The 25,819-nt window shown below is 31.7% G+C and overlaps 2 protein-coding genes across 2 annotated transcripts; one reads left to right on the forward strand and one right to left on the reverse strand.

Annotated features, from left to right (window-relative positions):
• Window positions 1–493: 493 nt before the first annotated feature.
• LOC107918989 (microtubule-associated protein TORTIFOLIA1-like) lies at window positions 494–2,864 on the forward strand. Its single transcript, XM_041096877.1, has 6 exons — window positions 494–694; window positions 990–1,181; window positions 1,679–1,784; window positions 1,872–2,090; window positions 2,123–2,349; window positions 2,452–2,864. Exons 1-6 carry the CDS (start codon window positions 509–511, stop codon window positions 2,647–2,649), a joined length of 1,128 nt encoding a protein of 375 aa, XP_040952811.1. The 5' UTR covers window positions 494–508; the 3' UTR covers window positions 2,650–2,864.
• Window positions 2,865–23,735: 20,871 nt separating this feature from the next.
• Window positions 23,736–25,318, reverse strand: LOC107955031 (ruBisCO large subunit-binding protein subunit beta, chloroplastic). Its single transcript, XM_016890738.2, has 5 exons — window positions 24,752–25,318; window positions 24,555–24,626; window positions 24,355–24,459; window positions 24,050–24,173; window positions 23,736–23,954 (listed from the first exon to the last, which is right to left on the reverse strand). Exons 1-5 carry the CDS (start codon window positions 24,827–24,829, stop codon window positions 23,941–23,943), a joined length of 393 nt encoding a protein of 130 aa, XP_016746227.1. The 5' UTR covers window positions 24,830–25,318; the 3' UTR covers window positions 23,736–23,940.
• Window positions 25,319–25,819: the final 501 nt, after the last annotated feature.

Genomic DNA, 25,819 nt, shown 5'->3' on the forward strand with positions numbered 1-25,819 from the left:
ACCCTAAACCTTCCCTCTTTTACCCCTAATCGATCCCCTCTGTTTCTCTTCCGTTTCCCACCTTCACCCGAATTGCTTCCTTGTTTCATTGCTTTTTCCCAGTATTATTTTCTTCCCTTTTCTGCCGATTTGCTCCCCCGATTATTTTCTTTTCTATTTCGGCCGATTTGCTCACAGTTTCTGCCGATTTGCGTCATCGGTTAGTCTATGTTTCCCGATAGATTAATATCCTTTGCTATTGTAGATGAAAACCAATACTTTCGAGGTAAATATGATCTATTGTTTTTATCTAATCGGTTCCCCTTTTGCTTTTTTCAGGTTCTTCATTGTGCCCCGATTTGCTAATAGGTTAGTTTTAGCCAATTTTATTCTGTTTGTATTGCATGTTGAATTGAAATGTGTTTTCTGTTGTTGGTTAGGCTTAAGAAATGCATGCCGTTCGAAGTTGTTCTCTCTTCTCTGCTAATCTTCGATTTCTGTTGTTTGTTCTGTTGTAATTTAAATAGCAATGGGGGAGCAGAACAAAGGGGTACAATCTCGTGCATCGACGTGTATGGCTAAGATGGTGGAATGTGCATCTGATCCTCCTTTGCCTGCTTTTCAGAAACTGTGTCCAAGGATCTGCAAGCTGTTGAATAACCAGAATTTTATGGCCAAGGCTTCCCTTTTGCCAGTAGTGGCAAGTTTGTCACAGGTTTGTGTATTGCAGTTGTTTTGTGTTTGATTCATAAAGATATTGATGATTTATGTTGTTGGTTTTGTGGATGTCAAGTATCATCGTAAATGAATATCTTGTAGTTTCTTTATTGTTTACTTTGTGCTTGTTTTTTTTGGCTGGTATTGTAGATCTTGTTTTATTTGATCATGTGAATTAGGTAGCTAGGTGGGGAATAGATATGGAAAATTCCACAAATAGGAACAATTTGTTTTTTTGGTCAAAAAATAGGAAAAGAAAATTGAAGTTCTGTAAATTTATGATGAACATGTAGGTGGGAGCAATTGCACCTCAGAGCTTGGAAGCATTGCAGCTAAGCATCCACGAATGCCTTGGGAGCACAGATTGGGCGACGAGAAAGGCAGCTGCAGATTCTTTAAGTGCATTGGCACTGCATTCAAGCAACTTGATTGCAGATAGAGCATCTTCGACAATAACCATACTTGAGGGTTGTCGCTTTGATAGGGTAGCTTTTTGGAGTCATTTTTCTTGCATGCATGCATACATACTTATATATATGTATATTACTTTTACATCAATGCCTTGTGTATGATTTCATTGTGAAATTTTGATACATATTTTGGACATGACTGGTGCCAGACCATGTACTTTCTTTTCTTCATTACATGTGTTGATCTGGTCACTTTGCTTCGGGAAAACATGTATATCCTCCACATAGATTTCCTTTTTTTTGTAGGAACTTGATATAATTAGAAATCCTAGGGTTAATTGTGTGACAGAATTTAGACTAATAGAAAATGTGGGTTTGGACTGTATGCATCCATGCTTTCTAAATTGGTTTTCAAGGGACTTTCAGCTAGCACATTATGATTAAGCAAGGTTAGGATTGAAGTCCTTTCACTATCATCTCTTCTAATGGTGCAGATATGACAGATTTACATTACTCAACACTGCCTCATGGAAATTTTATTCTATTGTAACGTTTAATCATTGGTCAACCAGATGAAACCTGTGAGAGATAGCATGACAGAAGCATTGCAATTATGGAAGAAGATTGCAGGAAAAGGGGAAGATGGAGCTGCAGATGACCTGAAAGCCTTGTCTCATGGTAAGTGTGTCAGTTAAGTGTTACGGGTTGTCCTTCTGATGTGTAGGTCATTCATCTTATTGGATTAAACTTGTTTCAATGCTGTAGATGGTGACAATGCTCAGTCAGCTGAATCATCAGAAAAGAATGGCTCCAAAGATCCAAGTGCGGGTGATAAAAAAACACAGACTTCAGATTCTGTTTCTGAAGGCAAAGGTGGAAGCATTATTGACAAAGCAGTTGTAATTTTAAAGAAGAAATCACCTGCATTAACAGACAGAGAGTTGAATCCTGAATTCTTTCAGAAACTCGAAACAAGGGGACTCTGCCCTGCAATGCAATGCAATGCAATGTTTGGACTTCTTGGAGCAATGCAATGCATGCCCTTCAAGTAGGTGATATGGACTCTGCCTATGCAGAAGTTCTCTCTACAGGGGATGATCTCTTGCTTATAAAGCTGATGGATAGATCAGGCCCTATGGTTGATCAACTGTCAAATGAGATAGCAAATGAAGCCTTGCACGCTATTGTGCAATTTCTTATGGAGCAAGATTTGTTTGATATTTGTCTATCCTGGATTCAACAGGTATGGGTTCTTCATCTTTGAGCCATTTACTTCAAGCTGCTCTATTTAGACATTTTCTTTTATAAGTTTACTATTAAAAAAAAAATTCCTGTAATTATTCAGCTGGTCAAAGTGGTGATAGAAAACGGACATGATGCATTGGGTATAACGATGGAGTTGAAGAAAGAGCTTCTGTTGAATTTACATGAAGCAGCTTCCACGATGGATCCACCAGAGAATTGGGAAGGCGCAGTACCTGATCAACTTCTATTACAATTGGCATCTGCCTGGAAAATTGAGCTGCAACAGTTTGATAAGTAAATCTGCTGGTTTTGGTTTTGGAATCCTGTGTTGTTCTTGCAAACTTCATGATTATGTTACTCTGGTTCGGCGCATATATTTTACATGATGTAAATTTGAAGTGAAAGAAAACTAGCATCAATGGTTGAGGCCACTTATACATTTTTGTATATCATGTAAAATAGTGGCCTCTGATATAAATGTAAATGTACGTCTATTATACCATCTATGCAAAACTAGCATCAACAGTATCATATATTATGATTTGAGTAAATTAATATAAGAACATTAATTATTAAGAATTTTTTTAAATTATATAGTTTAATTAAAATATATTTAATAATAATTATGTTAATTTATATTTTACAGTATCATATATTATGATTTGAGTAAATCAATATAAGAATATTAATTATTAAGAATTTTTTTAAATTATATAGTTTAATTAAAATATATTTAATAATAATTATGTTAATTTATATTTTACAGTATCATATATTATGATTTGAGTAAATTAATATAAGAATATTAATTATTAAGAATTTTTTTAAATTATATAGTTTAATTAAAATATATTTAATAATAATTATGTTAATTTATATTTTACAGTATCATATATTATGATTTGAGTAAATTAATATAAGAATATTAATTATTAAGAATTTTTTTAAATTATATAGTTTAATTAAAATATATTTAATAATAATTATGTTAATTTATATTTTACAGTATCATATATTATGATTTGAGTAAATTAATATAAGAATATTAATTATTAAGAATTTTTTTAAATTATATAGTTAATTAAAATATATTTAATAATAATTATGTTAATTTATATTTTACAGTATCATATATTATGATTTGAGTAAATTAATATAAGAATATTAATTATTAAGAATTTTTTTAAATTATATAGTTTAATTAAAATATATTTAATAATAATTATGTTAATTTATATTTTACAGTATCATATATTATGATTTCAGTAAATTAATATAAGAATATTAATTATTAAGAATTTTATTAAATTATATATTGTAATTAAAATATATTTAATAATAATTATGTTTAAATATGATTAAATTATTTATTATTGATAATAAAAATCTTATTATAATTTAAATAACAATAACAATAATCATTTACCAAAACAAATTTATGCTAAGGGTATTCTAGTCATTTTAGTTTTTTCTATTATGCTATTACACCTCTATTCCATTCAACCAAACACAAGATTACTATTACGCCTCTATTCCATTACATTCAACCAAACAGTGGATTAGCTATTACACCTCTAATCCAATACACCTCTAATCCCAATACACCTCTAATCCAATACGCCTCTAATCCAATACAGCGAACCAAACGTGCCCTAAGTGTCTAACCAATATGCCCTCATTGGCACCACAATCCGAACCTAAACAATAATCATTTAAACCAAAACATTTTCATCTATTTAAATTCATTCAATCATCAACCAAGTTCTGTATACCATATACTAAGATTCATTCATTCATGTCAACTATCAAATGTAAGCATACTTCATTCTAAGTTCATCAAATTACAAGGTACCATTTCCATAATACCAAATACCAAAATCATGTTCACAAACCAAATACCACAAACCATTATCTTCCAAAAATAGAATCAGAAGGATGTTCCACAATCACATTCATCACAAGTTTAACATAAAACATGAAATTGAACATTGTAACCAACTTAACCACATTATAAATCCAACTAAAACTTTAAGTTTATCAACTTCAAACCCTATATACATGCCACAAAATCGAGATAACAAATCAAGACTACCGAAACAAAAGCTTGATAGTGTGAGCTCTGAAGTTGATCTGTCCGACCAGTTCCGCAAGATGTTAATTACAGAAAAAAAGAATAAACAGAGTAAGCTTAAATAGTTTAGTAAGTTCATAGCTAAAATTCAATTCAACTTACATCACTTAAAAAATGTGCAAAATAATTTTTCTTAGATTAATTAAACCTGACAATCATTTACGAGAATACGTATGATCAGTACAAAATTAGTTCATTAAATAATACATGCTCATTAACGATTTTACCAAAACCTTTATATATACATATACATTTTATTTTATAGATGCCAAATAAAACATTCTAGCATGATTTTACTTTAATACAGACCTTTTAATTGATAAACACTAGAAATAACAAATCATTTTAAGATAAATCACAATTTTCATAACCCGATGAACTATAGCAACATGACTTGGATACTTGGGTTCCCCAAAACACACTAGAGAGCATTTAAATGTTAACAGAGGCATCGAAGTGCAAAAAGAAGCACCAAAGTGCAATCTCATACAAGCGTGCGTTCTAACCCTATTGGTATGCCAATCATATTCTAATCGTTTACTATGTTCAAACGAGCATTTTAATAAAGTTTATTATAATTATAATTCAGAGGCACTTCAAGAATCACACTCATACACATGCTATCAATCAACTAAGTTCATTTCAATGTCATATAACCGTAGTATCACAAATATTCATCAACCACCAAATATCTATTTTCTCACCTGTACTTAATTGGAAGCATTTTAAAATTTACAACTTAATATCAGAATTCAACATTAAATACAATAAAAACCAAAGAAATTAGAACAAGTTATATTTATATATATATTTATACTATGAACTTGCCTAAGATATGCTATCGGTTGACTCATAGGGAATAATCTGTGATTTTCCCTTTTCCCTCATTATCCTCCGTACGATTCAATTCTTGATCTATATAATGATTAAATTCAATTTATCAAATTCACTTACATTATCAAACTCATTTCTATGCATGTGACCTTTAAATTTCATTTTACAATTTTTCCTTAACTTTTACACTTTATTCAATTTAGTCCTTAAAATTGAAACTATTTAAATTTTCACATTTAACCTATAATACTCTCAACCAAATTTAACAATATCCCAAATAAGCCTTTAAAACATGAAAATTTCGTTAAATACATGCTAAATTTTTACATAATTTCAAATTAGTCCCTACGTTCAAAACTAATAAAAATTCCTTTACAAAATAATTTTAATCCACAACCAAAATTATAAATTCATCATTTAATCTCAAGAACACCTAGAATTCATCAATGAAAAGTTGAAAAAAAGAACTTTAACAGTTTTAGGTAATAGTTCCTAGGTTAGCTAGATTAAACTATAACGATATAAAAAACATCAAAATGGATCAAAATTACATACCATGCAAATCAAGAAAAATGAAAAAAAGCTTGATATCCTTCAATGGTGTTTCGGTTCTAAAGATGAAGAAAGATGAAAAACGATGGTGGCTTTCTTAATTTTTTTATGTTTTATTACTTTTAAATTTTAATTAATAACAATACACTTAATTTAGATAAAAACAAAGCATTAACCGTCCAATATATATAAATTAAGGTCTAATTATAATATTCGTCCTCCATATTTTACTAATTAATTCATCTAATCAATAAAATTCAACAGCGATTAAGTTTTACATCTTTTACAATTTAGTCCCTTTTCCTAAATTAACTAGTCAAACAATAAAATTTCTGAACCGACCCTTCACATACCAATATAATAACATCAAAAATATTTAATAAAAATATTTACGAGCTCAGTTTATAGAAATGAGGTCTCAATACCTCATTTTCTGAAACCACTAGACTTTCAGGACATACCACTTGTACTTAGCTTTTTGTTCAATTAGAAAAAAATTATCAAATTAAAATTCAATATAAACTATATTTGACTTGTATAAAATAAAGAATAATTATGGAATCATTGGCTGATCGATGGTCCCGAAACCACTGTTTCTAACTCCACTGAAAAGGGGCTGTTACAATTCTTTTAACTTTCTTTTTTTCTTTCTTTTCCATTATTTTTTGCTTCTCCCTTTGTTTTTCTCCATTCTCCATCTCTTTTAACATAATTTTTCTATTTTTTCCATTTGTTAAAACTTTTTTATATTTATGAAAAAAGAAAAGGCGAAAGTTGAAACCAAAATAAAACTTATTTTGCATGTTCTCACCCCACAATTACAAACCCTCAGCATCCATCATCGCTTTAACGAATCGATTTAGATCTCTCAATGACCTAGTCCACAAGTTCGCCTCATTCGAAGACCTCGCTAGTTGTGAATTATGCCAGTCCACCCTCAATAATTCCTAGAGCCCGTTCCTTTAACCTCCTAACCAACCCCACGACCACCTTATCTATCTTACCTACAACATTCTCGCCATCCCAAAACTATGTTGTTTCACGGATTCTTCAAATGACTAAAGCAACCACCATACGAAACTTACCCTCAACTTTACCCAAACCAGTTTGGTTCTATACTCCCTTTCTCTCTTCGGATCATCTATGCTCTACTTCTAATCAAGCTTTCTTGGGAATATCCAAGAAAGTTTAGATCAATTTTATTCATAAGAAAATAAAAGGAAAGGAAAGGAATAATCTACATGATTCTGTAAAAGTTTGGAAACGAAAAAATTTTGTTTTGAATATAAAGAATTCAATTTATGTTTAGATTTGATTAATGATATGCTTTTTTATATTGATTAGTTAGATCAAATTTTAGTTTCAAATTAGGTTATATTCAAATCTAGATTTGATTAAGAATGATTGATATTCACTTTCGAGTGAAATTCAATTTAGGAATCATGTCAAAGAAACAAGAACTTGATTTATTTGATGGATAAAGATTATGGTTCTTTTGTAAAGAATATGAGAAAAGAGAAAAATAAAGGGGAAAAAGAAAAGGAAAATAAAGAAAAAAATTAAATTGTTCAAAAAAAATATAAGTATAGAGACTAGTTTTAACAATGGAAACATAGAAAAACTACATTAAAAAAATGAAGAAGGGAGGAAAACAGAGGGAAAAGGAGAAGAGAATGGAAAATAAAGAAAAAACAAAGAACATAAAAGAAAAAAATTAAATTGCTCAAAAGGAAAAAAAATATAATGACCAATTTTATAATTTAACCTAAAATTTTCATTTGAAATGATGATTTAACGTGCCACATCAGCTTACCATTACACTGATAACGACAATTAACACTTAGTGAGTAAAATGTTATAACACAATAACGTAAGTGACTCAAACATAAGTGACTAAAATGTAACCTGAAAGAAACAAAATTGACTATTTTAGTAGTTTATCCTTTTAATTATGTTGTTTCAAACGAAGAGAAATTGCAAACCAAAGCCTCAAATAGCCATACAACTTATTTTAATGGTGAGGAATCGAAACCTATGGCTAGGGGTGGGGGAGGGGAGTGTTGGAAAAAATTTGGTTTGAAAACGGTTTTCTTGCACAACAGAAAAATAAAAATTTGAAAACCGAGTCGGTTTCTAATATTTATAGCAATAAACTTTTCTTGACAAGTACCTGTGGTTTGAGTGAAACAAATCCTTAATGTTCTCGACCTTCAATCGAACAACATTCTCCGTTATCCCCGTACCACAAATCACTTTGAGTGTAGGTTCAAACAATTACGAATTAAACACAAAACCAAAAATAATTTTCTTACTTTCAGTAGTAAAGTAAATCTCTCTTATAGAAACCAGTAGAATTGTTATTCCCGAAAAATATAATTTATAAATAGAAATAAATTCTGACTATTTTCGAGAAGAATAACAATATCTCAGAGTTATTCGTAACTTCTAAATTTATCCCTATTAATGTTATCTATTCATAGGGAGAAGGAACCCTAGTTGAAATAGTAAAAAATACAAATAATATTTATTTAATAGAAAAAGAATCTCCTAGTTGAATTAGAAGAAAGGGGCGACTAACCCTAGTTAATAATACTAGGGTTGCCACCCCTCATACTTCTTATGAGGGATTTTGGGTCTCTCCTATATCGGATCTAATTATATGTGCTTCTTGAACTTTTAACCCAACACCTTATAGTTTAATTCAACCCAATACATGTTTTTCTATTTGTCAAAATAAATATGATTTATTAATTTAAATAAAATAATTTTTTAGTTAATAATTTTTTCAATCCAATTCTAATTTCATTAAAATCATGAAAACTTTATCGTAAAAGAATCTATGAGAAAATATATTTAATTTCAACATTAAACAGATTCACAATGACCAATTAATTAAATTTTATTTTCGAACTTCAATTATTTAATTAAATAATAATTTGAAAAGCTTAAATTAATTCTTAAGTTACTTTTATACTTAGGGAGAAATCACATTCCTTTTTTAATATAATCCATTTATTTAATTTTATCATTTATATTCATTTGATTTAACATACAATTCAGTTCTAGTTTCAACGAGTTCCCAGAGGGATCGATTGGATGTTTGTAATTAAGGCTCAAATGATTTATAATTAAGTTTCATCTTTTTACCTATTAATTATAAACTCATTTACTCGTGAAGTCATTCCACTATAGTATCGTGACTGAGCTCTCCCCAATTACATACCATTATGAAAGTTACTTAACCAGTGTTCGTCCAATGACCTTATGATAAGTGTGTTACCCTCATAGGATATTCTTAATCTCTTTGGGATAAATCCGTCCTCCCAATATGATCTTATTTTATCTCATGGTAACCATTACATGTTCCTTCATGAAAAGTCAATTACTATCAAATAGTAATTATATCATTCATCACAAAGACAAACGACTTATGGCCACGTTTACTTTTCATCTATCATGTAATGCCAATAAGAAGATATCATTTACCCATGTCTTGGGATATGAATTCCACTATTGTGAATGATGCTACATACTGTATGTAATGCCCCAAAATCTCTTATATATTTTTCTGTATGTTTGTGACACAAATATCTGTCAACTTTAGTGGTTATGTGTTCTGGGAGTGTTTGGGAGGTCCCAAGTTCAAGCCTTTGCTTGGGTACATTTTTGTTTTTAATTGAATAAACCCCTATCTCTAGTTAGTAGGCTTAAAAATAAATATTGGAAAAATATGTCAGAATGGTCCTACTGGTCTGGTGGTTACGTGGTGTGTTGGGGTCTTGAGTTTGAATCTCTATACGTGTTAGGGGTTTTTTTGTACATGTGTCGTGAAGGAGTTTGAAATGTGGTAAAATTCTGAGTATTTGAGGAGTGTGAGGATGTTGTGGCCGATTTTTAGGAGGATGTTGAGGGAATTTCGTTTGTTAAGGGATTTGGGGATTGAGGGGAGTGTTTTGCGGAGATTTAGATAGAGGAGTTTGGATAGAACCGAAACTAGTAGTGGCAATTTCATCTACCCTCTCTCATTCCCTAATTTTCTCACAGTTTTGTCGTTTCTGCTTTTGGTTTTTCTCTTTGTTTTCATCTTTTTTTTCTTTTTTTCTTCCCAAACCGAATGATAACTATTTCTTTTCCCGAATCTCAGTTGCTCCTAATCTTTTGACGTTTTGAATTTATTCTCTTTGTTACCAAATTGCTGCCAAAATTTTTATCGAAAGTTCTTTCCCCTCTCACCTATTTTCTTTTCCTATTTGCTTCTTTGTGTTCATTCGTTCCGTGAGTAAGCGTACATTTTTGTGGTACGGTAAGTTATGTTTCTACTTATTGATTAACTTTTGTTTGGTTAAATGGTTTAATGAGATTTTCTATTGGTTGATTAGGAGATGACCAAAGGGCTGGAGGTCTCTGATTGACGTCTTAAGTAGGCAAAACCTCCCTCTTTACTTGATCGAAGCTAATGTTGTAGTAAGTTTAATGCCTGGTCAACTTGTGTGTATTCGATTGAGTAAATTTTTAAGTGAATAATTGGTGATTGTTCGGTCAAGTGTAGGTTTCAAAGACTTGGGGCAGTTTTCTTAGCAAATAGAAACCAGGTGTGTAAACACAACTGCAGAATTGAAAATTGACAAGATCCGGAATAGGTGAAGGGTGATGCCACACGAGCATGCGGTCGCCCGTGTGGTGAGCTGTGTGACTGAACACGGGTGTGTGATCAACGAGGTTGGCGATGTGCGATTCATGGGCCAAGTCGAATTGGGCTGTAAGGGCCCACAGGGTGAACCACACGGGTGTGTGAGAATATTGGGCGAGGCCGTATGGATAAAATCCATTTTGGGCCGTATGGGCCACACGAGCGTGTGGGCTCACATGGACCTGTGGGCCCATTTTCACTGTTTGACTGCTAAGGTTGCACAGGTCGCCCGAGTCGACTGTGGACTTACTGTAGGGTTGGTAAGTTTTCCTAGAGCCCTAATTAACTTAAATGACTGTATGATTGATATGAATAAGCATGATGATGATCCACTGATTTGATATTGTGTGCCCTGATTACATGCATGATATTATGTTATAGTTTATCATATTTGTATACTACATTGCATTAGGTTGGGAGTTTATTTTGATCGAAGGAAGTGTACTGAAAGCCCTCGAGCCTAATTTTCTGGCAGCTCAGCTACTAACTATTGCCTAGTGCCGCATTCAGTACTCTTTGGAGTGTAGGGATGGGTGGGTTGATTATATCCTTACATGGAGTATAGGGTTGGACAGAGATGGAGTGTAGAGGCTGGCTGGGTAGGACCTGTATACTGTATAATCTGTTACTATACTGGTTGTTATTAGTGTAATGGGCCAAGGCCCAAACACATGATTGCTTCTATGCTGAGATGGGCTAAAGCCCAAACTGATATTGTCACTGATATTGAAAAGGGCATAGGCCTAGGCTGTGATTGCTTTCTGTCTGTTTGTTTTATATGGGATTACACACTGAGTTTTCGTAAACTCACCCTTCTGATTTGATTGTACAGGTAATCCCCAAACATAGGCGGATCAGTGCGACGGAGGACTCAATGGTAGCCACACGACCTATTTAATTCGACTTAATACGTACTTATAATTTTAAATTTATTTTGGGGGTATTTTACTGTAATAATGGCCTCTTTGGATTTATATTTTTAATTTGAGATTTTTATTGTTTTGATTTATAACTGCTAGTAGTAGGGATAATCGAGTTTTCAAAAAGAACCAAATGTTTTTAAAAAATTCACTCAAATACGCAACTGTTTTAAAAAGCTTCCGCAATAAGTGACGTTTTGAGAATTAATTATGTTTGAAAATGAACGACACGTCCTGGAATTAACATAAGATACTGTCAATAGGTTATATAGGTAGGAGGTTTTTTACGACAACTCACTTTTTCAGTATTTACAATTCTTTCCATCAGTTTACAATTTCAGTATTTATTAAGAGATATCTTATGAGAGGTAGTATCAAAAGTGTAAAGTTTGTTTTCGCCCAACGCAGTGTCTATCAGTGTCTATCGGTTTTACTACAGTATTAGTATACACTAACTTGAGTGTTTTCCGTACAATCTACCTATAGTAGTCTTAGTTTGTACTATCTATACTAGTTTCAATATCAAATTAGTTTTAGTTTAAAACACATAAAGGCTTCAGAGAACTTACAAGATCGGCGCCGGAGACTCGGTGTACCACACATTTAGAAAAAATGTTTCAAATAATTCAAAAATCAGTTCTTTAAAAACCAAGTTTTAAAACCCAAATCCACAGTCGAGTTTTGTAACCTCGCTCTGATACCACTAAATGTAACACCCCAAATTTGATCTAGACGTTATGGCTAAATCTGGCAATGTCACATGGAAAGGAATTTGAAGACAAGATTGTTGAGTTTAAAAACCGTTACAGTAAGTTAGATTTTATTTAATTCGAAAAAAAACTAGTTTAATTGCTATAAAACTTGTCTCTTAGCGGAAGCTTTTGTAACCAATTAATTTAGGGAAAATTATTTCTATTTACGAAAAACTTAAGTTTTTTAGGAAAAAAATCGTGTTTGGTGGAGTTGCAGCTTTAAAAAAAATCCATAAAAAATAGTATAAAGTCCCAAATTTAAAGCCAACCAGTCCACAGTCTAAAATTTCCGTGTGGCCACCGTCGAGTCCTCCGTTACACTGACCCGTCAAGTTGGGGGATTACCTGTACAGATTAAACAGAGAAATTGTGAGTTTTCGCAAACCCAATGTGTAATCCCTACAGAAAATATGCATACAGATAATCAACAGAATTCAGTTAGATATAGTCTGGGGCCTGTGTCCATCACAAAATCAGTTTGGGCCTTAGCCCATTCAGATACAGTCTCAGAAATACATTAGGGCTTGGCCCATATCAGATACAGAATGCAAGTACAGTAAATCAGAATCCTACCCACCAGCCTCTACTCACCATCTCCGTCTAACCCTACACACCATGTGGGGATTAAATCAACCAATCTATCCCTATACACCATGCTGTACCAAAATGCGGTACATAATCAGAAGGTTGCAGCTGAGCTGCCAGATAACAGGCTTAATAGCCTTTCAGACACTTCCTCCAAATATCATCAACTCACCCTGATGCAATACAACATACAAAATATGTCATTTCATTATGCAATTAATAGTACATACATTCATATATCAAAGTCATGCTCGATATACAAATTAGACAGACAAATCACACATATAAGGGTCTAAATAAAGCTTACTAAACGTACAATAGGTCCACAGTCGACTTGGGCGACACGTACAACCTTACAAAACTTTTTAGAAAAACGGGCTCACACGTCCATGTGGCCCACTCGGTCCAAATTGGCCTTGGCCACGTGATCCATTTTTAATGTAACCCGTGCTAGTTAATTATTCATATATGTTTTCACTATTTACTTATATATTCCTTCAAAGTTGTCTACTTGAGTCACTGTTACTAAATTATTTATATCTTAAGCTACAGAATTCCGAATTAACATCCGCTTGATGTGTTTGAAACTAGACTCAAATACCTTTCTACCACAAAATTTATAGAATTTTTGGTTCATCCAATAAGCACAGTAAAATCTTAAAACTTACCCCTATTCTATTGTCTGACAGCTTCGTCTCTTCTTTTCTAAAAATTAATTATCTTTTAGTACAAAATTTGGATGATGTTTCCATTCGTTTTTATTAAGAATATACTCATTAATAATTTAAACATGTAAATTTTAACCCTAATTATTTTTCTCCAATTTTTGATGATTTTCCAAATTCAGAACAAGGGAACCCGAATTCAATCTAACCTTGTCTCACAAAGTTTATTATACCTTAAGATTTACAATTCCATTACTTACACCGTTTCTTCTATGAGAAACTACACTTAATAAGATTTAATTCCATGTCGTTTTTCATCCTCTAATTCGATTTCCACAATTTATGGCGATTTTTCAAAGTTAGCCTACTGTTGCTGTCCAAACAACAAGCAATTTCGGCTGTTCGTCGAATCCCTTTTTTTGTATTTCGGTACACACCTGGTTTTGTTTGATGCTAAAACAGTCCCTGAGCACTCCAAAGCCTATAATCAAGATAATCAACATCAATTTAAGGGATTTACAAGCGAATTGACAACCAAGAACAATAGAAACCAGCTTACCATCAACGATAACCCTCCGTTTAACTATTGTTAAGACGAGAACACTGAATTCAATAGTTCGAGCCTCCCCCTATGCCTAGATCAAAGAGAAAAAAATTACTACTTCAGTCATTAAGAGATTCATGACAGTAGCGAAGAGAAACACTTATCGAAACTAAGCGAGCACTAACCGCGTGCGAAAACGAAGGAAAATAAATGGATTAGGGAAAAATCAAGAAGAATAAAAAGAAGAGCAATATGGAAAAACTCAGAGAATTTCAACAAGAGGAGAGGGAGGAGAATAGACGATAGAATTTATTTTTTGGAAAAGAGAGTCAAAATTCGATTATGGGAAAAAAATCCTGGTAACCCCCAAAATCCCTCAATCTTCTCCCCTAATTCCCACTACACATCCACTACTCAGAATCCCCCTATTACATAACTCTATCCCGAAATCTGAGCAAAAAAATAATACCTTTGCTTGCATAGGGATCGAACACAAGACCTCTACCATAGTAACACACCACTTAACCACCAGACTAGCAGACTCATTCTGATGCAATTTACCTAACAATCAAATAAAAGCCTACTAAACAAGAGTAAGGCCTAATTCATTCAAAATACCAAAATTTGCCTAAGCGAAGGCTTGAACTTGGGACCTCCCAAACACTCCCAGAACACATAACCACTAAGGCTGACAGATATTTGTGTCATATTTTTACAATAACAAAATTAGAAATTTTGGGGTGTTACATTAGCCTTTTTTTAGTACCAGTAACAGTTTGGGCCTTAGCCCATCTCAATACCGTATCAAATATGCAGTAGGGCCTTAGCCCATTACAGTATCTGTAGCAGTCATGCAGTATTCAGTAACAAAGTCCTACCCAACCAGGCTCTACACATCATCTCCGTCCAACCCTACACTCCATGTGGGGATCAAATCAACCCACCCATCCCTACACTCTAGGTAGTACCGAATGTGACACAAAATAGTAATTTGAAGCTAAGCTACCAGTATGTTAGGCTTAAGAGCCTTTCAGTACACTTCCTCCAAATATAATTAACCCAATCCCATGCAATGCAACATACAAGTCATGACATGCTATCTCAGGACATCAGTACATATAACCAATTCAGTATACAAGCATACTATCATCATGCTCAACACATATATAAATCAAACAGTCAGTTCATACAATTAGGGGTCTAAGTGATGCTTACGGACCCTACAGTAGGTTCAAAGTCGACTTGGGCGACCAGTGCAACCTTAGCAATCAATTCAGTATACAAGCATACTATCATCATGCTCAACACATATATAAATCAAACAGTCAGCTCATACAATTAGGGGTCTAAGTGATGCTTACGGACCCTACAGTAGGTTCAAAGTCGACTTGGGCGACCCGTGCAACCTTAGCAATCAATTCAGTGAAAATGGGCTCACACACTCATATGGTCTGCCCGTGTGGGCCCACAAGCTCGTGTGGCCCACTCGGCCCAAATTGGCCTTGGGCGCGTGGTCCATTTTTAATGTAACCTGTGCTAGCTAAATATTCATACATGTTTTCACTATTTACTTATATTTTCCTTCAAAGTTGTCTACTTGAGTCACTTTTACTAAATTATTTATATCTTGAGCTACAGAATTCCAAATTAAATTCTGCTTCATGTTTTTGAAACTAGATTCAAATAGCTTTCTACTATAAAATTTTTAGAATTTTTAGTTCAGCCAATAAGTATAGTAAAATCTTCAATCTTACCCCTGTTCTGCTGTCTGACAACTTAGACCTTTCTTTGTTAAAAATTAATTATCTCTTAGTAAAAAATTTGGATGATGTTACCATTTGTTTATATTGAAAATAGACTCATTAATAATTTAAAAATGTAAATTTTAACCCCTAATTATTTTTCTCCAATTTTTGATGATTTTCCAAAGTCAGAACAGAGGAACCCAAATGCATTCTGACCTTGTGTCACAAAACTTATTATATCTCACGATTTACAATCCCATTACTTACAACGTTTCTTCTATAAGAAACTAGACTAAACAAGGTTTAATTCCATATGTTTTTCATCCTCTAATTCGATTTCCACAATTTATGGTGATTTTTCAAATTTAGCCTATTGCTACTGTCCAAACAACAAGCAATTTTGGCTTTTCGCCGAATTCCATTTTCTGCGTTTCGGGTACACACCTGGTTTTTTTATGCTAAAACAGTCCTCGAGCACTCCAAATCCTATAATTGAACAAATAACACTAATTTAATCTCACATAACGTGATCGCAAATCGAACTCATATCGAGGTTTTAACCCATAAGTGACTAAACCTTACCTTCAACCGATGAACAGTAATTCCCACACAAACTAAGACTCCGATTGGTGATTACGAGCCCTTGAATCCTCCCCTAATTGGTATAAACAAAACACTTCAAAAGAAAGTTAACAAACGGAGACAAATCACTTATCTATAACTTACCGAATGGTTGCAGATAAATGTGGAGCGACATGAGGCAGAGTGGGAAAAGAAAAATCAAGAAGATGAAGGGTGAAAGAGAGCAAAAATTTGGCAGCAATGATGAGAAAAACGACAAGAGGGTAGAGGGATTTTGGGGAAAGTAAAAAAAGAAAAAAAAAGATAAACAAGATATTTGATAACTACCCCAATCCCTTATTTCTCTCCATCAAACTCCCCACTAAATCCACTACTTAGATTTTTTGTCCATCTCAAACTCTCCTGGACGCATGAGCAAATATATTGCCCACACCAAAATTCGAACACAGGACCCCCTTCACAACAACACTCCACTTATCCACCAGACCAGCAAGCACATTCTGTTAATTATTTGCCAACTTTTACTTATTCATAAAAATACCAAAATTTCCCAAGTCCTAGCTTAAACTTGGGACCTCCCAAACACACCCAAAACACATAACTACTAAAGCATACAGATATTCTGTTAATAGTCAACTATTAAAGTTTACGGTTAAAGGGCTTTTTTGATGTATTTTGGAAATTGAGTACAAAAAAAGGAGCATGGGCTTAATTGCTTTTGTTAAAAAAATTTTAGGGTCTTTTTGATGCATTTTGACAGTTCAAGTACCCAATTGAGTACAAAAAAAAGGAGCATGGGCTTAATTGCTTGTTTTGAAAAAGTTTGAGAGCCTTTTTGATGCATTTTAAAAGTTTAAGTACCCAATTAAGTGTAAAAAAAAAGAGTTTAATTGCTTTTTCTAAAAAAGTTTGAGGGCTTTTTACACCCTTAAGCCTTATCTAACCATTACCCATTTATGAGTTACTGGAAAGATGATGATTAAACCCACTTAACCTTTATATTATAATTATAATATATAATAGTCTTAAGTTAGGAAATTAAGCATGATTAGTTAAGTTAATTAGATTATTAATCTTAGCATAAATAACAATGAACGGGGACAGAGATGAAGTCTTCATCTTTTCTTTGGTACCGTCCAAGTGAGGAAGAAAACTAAAGAAATGCTTTGTTTTGTTTTTTAAATTTGGTTCAAAATCTCTAAGGTAAATATGCTTTTCTTTTGAATTTTTTATGTTTTCATGATCATCTAAGCTTAATTCATCACACCCATGCTTTACATTCTTCAATTATTGAGTGTAATGTCATATTACCATTTGAGGGGTTTAGTGAGTTTAAGCATGATTCTAATAAAATTATGAATAAGGAACTTAGGTCAAGTTAAGACTAAGTTAGAAAGTAGTCAAAAGTATTGGATTTAACTAGAAATTAAGCTAAGCTATATAGTAGAATTATGACATTAGGGACTAAATTGAATAATTGAAAGCTGTTAAGAAATTATGCTATAGATTAAAAATATAAGGTCTCTAATGAAAGAATATGAAATTAGATTTTGATTTGATGTTAAATATAAAAAAATATGAACATTTCGGATATAAGGACTAAAATGAATAAAATGAAAATTATGTTAAATTGTTGTGTTTTTCATGTGATTGAGTGAAAATTGATATTATACCTATAATTGGATTATCGTATGTAGCTAAAAGCGACGCTGGACTGTCTCATGATAAAGGAAAAGTGAATGTTATAGACGAATAGCTACCCCGGTTTGTGCTTTCGTGATTGAGTTCAATTTATATGTACTTGGTTGTTACAATTAACTTGTTTAAGGTAATGATCTCACTTGTCTCATGAATAGGTAATTATGAAATAGTTATTAACTTGTGAAAATGAGATAGTATGCACATGATAATATGCAAATGTGTGAAATTGACTGAGTATATGTGAACTAGTTATGTATTAAACTATGTCTTGTGAATCATGTCTATATGTTTGAAATCATTGAATACCCTATCAACGGTCTCAGGAAGAGTCAGGTATAATTGGCATGATATAGGATTAGTGTATACTAATGAGGCGTAAAATGCATATTATACTTCAAACGTACCAATAAGGTGCTAGGCACATTTATATACTTCAGTTTATATTGATGATGTACGAAGCACATGTTACACTTTGGACGTATCAATGAAGTACTGGATGTTCGCTATATTGGTGTGATGGTTGAATGATCTATGTATCCATCTTGAGTCCGTGTCCGGTTAATAGGGGTAATGAAACATGTATCTTGTTCATTGACATTTGATATAGAATGTAAAGGTGAAATGTGTATCATTCATACTAATGTTAAAGAAAAAAATATGTTATGTGAAAGATCATGTGATTTGTTTATTACAAGCCATAAGGGTTGATTCGATTGTAAAACAAATCAGTGGATTCAAGAAAGTAATGATAAAATGAAATGAATCTTGTGATATGCTATGACTTATATGTAATTGAGATATGATGATAAAAGGGATTAAATATTCATGTGTGAAATGTTAAATGACATATAGTAAGAAGATATGCCCTTTAGACATGAAATGGAAACTTGACTTAGTTGATAATTGGACATATTGATTGCATTTGATATCTTGCTTCTATTTGATTATTGTTTTAAATCAAATTAGCACCACTAAGTCCTATCTACTTAGAATACGATTTTGTTTATTTTTGTATGTAAGTATTGTTAGATCCCGGGGATTCGAGGAGTGTGCCAACATTCGAAATTCAACTCTCGACTCAACAAACTTTATATATATTTTGTTTTGTTTATAGCAAGCGGCATGTACCTAAGATCTTGAATTGGTCTTTAGGCACATTTTGGATGTTTTGGTCCATATGGTAGAAAATGATTATATTTTGTATATCACCATTTATGTTGGTCAAAAGTATATGTATTAATTTAGTAATTTAATGGTTTGGTTGCCCATTTGGCCATATCATGCTTATGACTGAGTTATTTCTTGCATGTCAACTAAATGAATAAATATATGTATACTTGTAATCATGTATCAGTAGATGTTTGATATGCCAAGAATGTTAATTTGACATTTTTGGTTATACTTATAATATGTTGAGTTGAGCTTTTAGGTCATCTTGACCATTTGGTATTTGATGCTTGGCAGGTTTGAGGAAAAATGATGCAACATTAAGCCCCCTGTCTTCAAGGTCATGACCTTAATCTCGTGGCATTCCCCTGTTGAACTCGCAATGTCAAGTTCCTGTCTTCATAATCACTACTCACCCCAAATGAAGTCACAACATCACACAATTGCCTTCATGTTTAGGAGTGGGGTGTTGCAGTGAATATGGATGGTTAATTAAATTTAAATATTGCACCACTAAATGATTTATTGTAACATTATTTTTAATTTTAAATATCTATTTCAATTTTAATAGTGCATTTAGTTTGTAAAAATAATGATAAACTTAAAAAGACCTTTTCAAACGATTTTAAAATTTACAATGGCTTATTATGTAAAATTGGAAGTTAAATTATTGAATATTAGCAAATTGAAAAGGGAAAGAGTGAAAAAATAGACTTAAGGTATAAAAAGCTCTTAAACTTTAAAAAAATAAAACAAAAAATATATTGAAAATATTAAACGATCTTTATTTAAAAGTTTTTGTTTTCCATTTACAGGCATGTTCTTAAAATGGTCCTAGGCAAAATAATAAAATAGAGTTTTAGGTTTCTTAAAAGTTAGAGAAAAAAAATTTAGATCCCTTAAAAGTTGGCAAATTTTTTTTTTACCTTTAAAAGTTTTAAAAAAAAATTTCAGGCCACTAAAACTGGAAAATAATATTTTGGACCACTTTCAGCCTTGGACTTGAGCCGCCACACCTCCAGATGGCCGAGTCGGGACGGTCCATTTACAATCTATTTTGTGTATTTTAAACATATCAAATTATCAACCTTTTAAAAATTTGCTTTCAGAACTTCGCTGTTTCATCGGGTTTTAATACTCACGAACCAACAAAATCCAAAAATCTCAAATTAGTCAAATTAAAACTCAGTGTATATATATATATATACATCTTATGCATGTATACATTTTGATTATCAGAAAAAATGGTAAGTTTTTCATTGAGTTTTAACACCTTTATAGCCAAAGAAGTCAAAACTTTTAGGATTGAAAAAGAAAATTAAAAAAAAAAAGAAAAATTCATTGGTTTCAGTTTTCAAAGCCATCAAATGGAAACCTTTTTCCATTCTTTCCATCAATTTGAAAAAAGATGACAGGTAGAACTTGAAAGCATGAGTTCTTTTTTGAAATTTTTTCTAAGAAATCTGATGAAAAAGTTGGGAAGGAAGCTTAGAAAATTGTGGATATTTACCTTGTATATTAAATCAAGTCACCTGTTTTGGGTTATTCACACATTTAATATATTTTTTCTTTTCTTTTTCAATTTAGTATTTCTTTTGAGCTAAAATTGCTAATATTAAGAATTTGTTTATTATTAATATCCATTTTAGTCCATCAATATTGTTTAGTATTTATTTTCATATATTAATTTATTTTTAATTACGAATATGTTTTATTTAATAAAATTGTTTTGGTCATATTATAATTACTAATATTTAATAAAATATTTGCTATAACCAGTTTTAAAAATTTCTATAGTGGTAGAAAAATATAGTTTATATACAAATTTATTACGGCTTAATATTTGATGCGTGTTGTTGCATGAGTCTCATGCAGCATCAATTAATAATGAGATGTTACGTAATCACTGAAATAAAATAAAAATATTGAAGGACTTAAAAGTAAATATTTTTAAATTTATTTAAATATACTTCAATATTAATTATAATTATTTTATTTCTCGTTTGGAGTATTAGGTTTTGAATTTTGTGTTTAGGTTCTAAGTCGCAGATTCAATGTTTTTATATTTATTTATGTTTAATAGTTTTAATTAATATTTATCTTTTATAATAAAATTATTTATATTTATTTTTAAACTTTTCAATTTTTTTTTGTTTTATAATAAAATTAATAGAATAAATATAATAAGGGATTAATCCAAGAGGATAGGGGAGGGTTGGCCTCTTGATTCAAAGGAGTTAACTGCAATATTAATTTTTTAAACATTTTATGGTTCAATTTAAAGGTTTTTAATGTAAAATTCATGTTTCGGTCCCTTCAAAAAAAATTTATTTTATTTCGACCCTTAACAAACAATTCTGGCTTCCCTTTGTATATAATGAAAAATATTTAACCTTGTTTTGGCATTAGCAAAAAAGTTAAAGCTGGGATGCTCAATCCAGCATATATCGAATCAATTCTACAGCCTCTACTTTCCCAGACACTAATTAACTCTTACCACGTCATTGATTCCTGAAGAAATATTTGAACTTAAAAGTTGAATTTAAATGGAATTAAATTAATTACTTTGATGTTTTCAATTAGTGATGCTCGGGTATACTAATTAATTAATCTTATTTATGTATATTCGTAAAAAAGAGTGTGCAAAATTTGTATTCAAATTTTAAATATGATGTCGATGGGACTGATTTAAAAATAGGAAAATTAGGAACACAAATAATCTTTTTTAAAAATTGTTTTTTTTTTCCTTTTTGGTACTTTCATTAGGACCATTAATTTTTAATTAGCTTTAGTTTTGGAGCACTGAAATGTTATTCTTAAGGGATATGCAAAGATTTATAACTTGAAAGATTCGAAATGAAAGATATGATGTAAAATCGATGTGATATTTTATGGAATTGGAGGGACTTAAATCTTTAACTTATGATCATCCATGATTATATCTGAATAATGAATATATAGCACAAATCAATGAATCACGTTTTTCCTTTAAAGAATAAAAATATTAATTAATAGTGTGTTAATCATGAGAAGGGTGTAATTGATATGCATAAGTGTGCAAATGAGGAAAGAGTATTCTCAAGAAAAAAAGAAAACTCTAACAACAAAAGATGTGGTTGTCGGTTGGGTATATATGTATAAAAAGTCAACTGCTCCTACACCATGTTTTGACACATATAGATGAATGAATGATGAAAGATGATAATAGGATTGTAGTGAGTGGTGTTGAGTGCTGTCCTTAATTAGCTACGACTAATTATATTAGAAATATTGGTTGGTTTCAGATTATTCCTTCAATTCTCAATGGATCGCATCCAGTTTTGTTGGCAAACAAATCATAGCTTCATTCATTTATAGATAGATTGATTTTGCTGATATCTTTTCTTAAAGCATGGACTGTATTCGTTTCAAAGTCACCTCAACTACTACTTTAAACCCTTGGAGGGAACGATACTTTAACTAGTTTAAACGTAGACCACATGAAAGAGTTGTATATATATATGGGTTAGTAATTTTTAGTTTCTCAACTTAGTAATTAGGTTCACTTTGGTATATATATTTATCTATTTTGGTATTTGAACTTAGTAACTAAGTCTATTTTGATCCATGAACTTGAATTCCATTAAAATTTGATGATACAATATTTTGAGATTTATTTATATCATCACTTGAAAATTAACAACTTTCCCATTTAAAGTTAGGAAATGTTTTTCATTGGGTGCACTTGGTTTGTTTTTGTTTGAACCCACACTCAAAAGCAGTTCGGGGTTTGAGGATAACAAAAAGGCTGCTTAGTAGAAAGTCGAGAAATGACTTAGACAGCCTCGTACAAAGCATAAGCATAATTTTGTTTAAAGGTTTATTGTTATAAATATCACAAAACTCAATTTTTTTAAAATTTTTTTAACTTCCACAGTGTTTAAAAGCATTGTTTTCTAAACAGATTTTTTTAACAGCTTTAGGGCAAAGCACTTATGCGCTCTCTACTGTGATCTAGATGATTCATGTGTATCTAAGTTATTTTACTAGAGTTTACACACTACAGTAAAACAGATTTTTAGCGGCGTTTTTTTGGGCCTATTAAAGCACCGCAAAAAACACTGCTAGATAATGTCGCTAAAGAACATGACCTTTAGCGGCGTTTTCCCACAAACACTGCTAAATAACATGTTCATTAGCGGTACTTTTGCCAAAAACGCTATTAAAGGTCATGTTTTTAGCAACATTTTTAGTAAAAACACCACTATAAGTCATGTAAGACACAATGTCCTATCCACCAGCTGCTCTTTTGCTTTTTATCTTTCTTTCATATTTCACATTTGATGTTCCTCATAATTTGTTGTTCCAGTGAGTTTACCTTTATTTTTAGTTCGTATAGTAATATCAAATGTAGCGCTCCCCATGAAATTAGTTTTATTTATAAGAATTTTAAATAATGTGTTGAAATTCAATTTATTACGACAGTTTAAATAAAATTCAGTTGAAAAATTTTCTACCAATCAAAAACAGCAAACAATAAACACCAACTTTCTTCCTTTCACTGAAAAATGATGTTCAAAATTGTTACACTGAACTGCAAAATGCAAATCTTATATATCACTGGGATCTTAAGGATTTTTCAATAATTAATCAACAGCGAAAATAAGCATTCTACTCTAAACAGGTTCATTGTTGCTACGATGGAGATTTGATACCTATTCGGTTTCCCTTCAACATCTGCTTTAGTAGCCGTATCCTGACATAATAAATGAACCCAACATATTAGCATGCAAAATATAAAGAACAAGAAAGTGTTCCATTACTAATCATATTAGATTTAGAAGTGCAAACCTGAATTATCCACGGGGTTCCCAGCAGGCACGGACTTAGGTTCCTTTATTTCCACAACCACACAATCGGACATCAAGAATGTCTTGGCCACTGATGTTGCATGCTCCAAGCAACATCTGACCACCTATATCAAGAAAAATATAATCATTAATCTTAGAGGGTAACTCAAAGCTCTTTTAACTATATCTGCTCCAACCTATAGTAAATCAAGATATTTAGGGTTTACGAACTTTATCTATAGCCAAATGTTTCAACAAAAAACATTCTGAAGTTTAAGATTTTTTTAAGTTATCAAAACGATTTACCTTTTCTTCATTATTATCAAGTGAATACTTGATAGCATCCACCTTAGAAGCAAGTCTTAGAAAAGTACATCCACCACCGACAACAATACCTTCCTCAACTGCTGCCTGATAAATAGCCCAAAACATGCAGTTTTATATGGTATTGAAGGACAATAATTACAAAACAATCATCAAGACAAGCTTCAAAATTTATATATTACCTTAGTTGCATTAAGAGCATCTTCTACTCTCACTTTCTTTTCTTTAAGCTCTATTTCGGTTTGAGTTCCAACCTTTAAATTTTCAAAAGAACATCACATCAAAAATTGGATAGAAATAATATAAAATTTCTTAAAACAAATTCCATATGGATAAACTACATAGAATGTCCCTTCAACTAACTAGTGGTTACTTGTACCACTGACACACCACCAGATAATTTAGCAATCCTTTCGTTAAGTTTTTCCTTCTCATAATCCTGTTCTGCAACCTGCATTAAAGTAATAATAATTTAGACATTGTAAGCCTGCAAGAAAGCCTAGTAACCACAATTAGCGCAAACTTGAAAGACAACCTCAATGAGATTTTTAATCTGTACAACTTGTTTATTCAATGTTCAATGTCTTCAGCAATTATCAAAATTGGGTATCCGCTCCTAATGGCATCTTCCAGGATGTTGATAAGATCTCTTGTATTAGTAATTTTTGTTAGTTCAACACTCCGGTAAGGAAAATCTCAAACTCACGATCGAAACTCGAACAGAAAAAGAAGAAATAGGACAGGCTCCAAGGCGTGTATCAAGCCACTATCTTTAAGGTTATATTCGCCCTCACCTACCTTCGGTGTGCAAATGAGTTCCAAGCAAATTAACCTCGAGGATACAATGAAGCCAATAACTATTTACATTTTGCACTGACTAGAATAGTCCACTATGCACTGAGCAATGTATAACAAAAAACTCAATTTCTACAAAGGATTTCTACAGTAATACTTTATAGAATAATCTAATAATATTAGAAAATGAAGGAAGGAAAGAAAGAATATTAGAATTTGTTGATATGATTTCCTAATGAAACCCCATTCCTATTTATAGGAATTTTCATGTCTCTTCATAGAGACATCTTTCAATAAGTGTCTTTATGAATAAATAAATAATAATTATTTATTTAATTTTGTAACTATTCAAATAATATTTTTTGAATAGTTATAATTCTTTTTTAAAAAATCAAATGATATAACGTTTGACCAATGACCAAAAGATTTATCTTTTGATTAATTACACTCATTCATTTATAGTTATTGGGATACTATAAATATTTGAAAATATTCAAACAATCTTCCCCCATTTTCAACATATTTAGATTTTGATATTATTTGAAATCAATTTGCATAAATAAAGGTGTCTTACGATTGAACGTTCACTTAGTGAAAACATGTTAAAGTTAATTGAAATTGCATGGTAGACTAAGCTTTGAACCAACTATTC

The sequence above is a fragment of the Gossypium hirsutum genome, chromosome D07 (assembly GCF_007990345.1).
Source record: "Gossypium hirsutum isolate 1008001.06 chromosome D07, Gossypium_hirsutum_v2.1, whole genome shotgun sequence".
Classification (NCBI taxonomy): Eukaryota; Viridiplantae; Streptophyta; class Magnoliopsida; order Malvales; family Malvaceae; genus Gossypium; species Gossypium hirsutum.

Bases quoted from the DNA above. Each gene is read 5' to 3' on its own strand.
- LOC107918989 (XM_041096877.1), top strand. From the start codon at position 509: ATGGGGGAGCAGAACAAAGGGGTACAATCTCGTGCATCGACGTGTATG. The intron at 1,785-1,871 runs GTAAGTGTGTCA...TCAATGCTGTAG, and splicing joins CCTGAAAGCCTTGTCTCATG to ATGGTGACAATGCTCAGTCA. The intron at 2,091-2,122 runs GCCCTGCAATGC...GCAATGTTTGGA, and splicing joins ACTCGAAACAAGGGGACTCT to CTTCTTGGAGCAATGCAATG.
- LOC107955031 (XM_016890738.2), bottom strand. From the start codon at position 24,829: ATGCAGGTTGCAGAACAGGATTATGAGAAGGAAAAACTTAACGAAAGG. The intron at 24,627-24,751 runs GTACAAGTAACC...GAAAATTTAAAG, and splicing joins TATCTGGTGGTGTGTCAGTG to GTTGGAACTCAAACCGAAAT. The intron at 24,460-24,554 runs GTAATATATAAA...GCTATTTATCAG, and splicing joins ATGCTCTTAATGCAACTAAG to GCAGCAGTTGAGGAAGGTAT.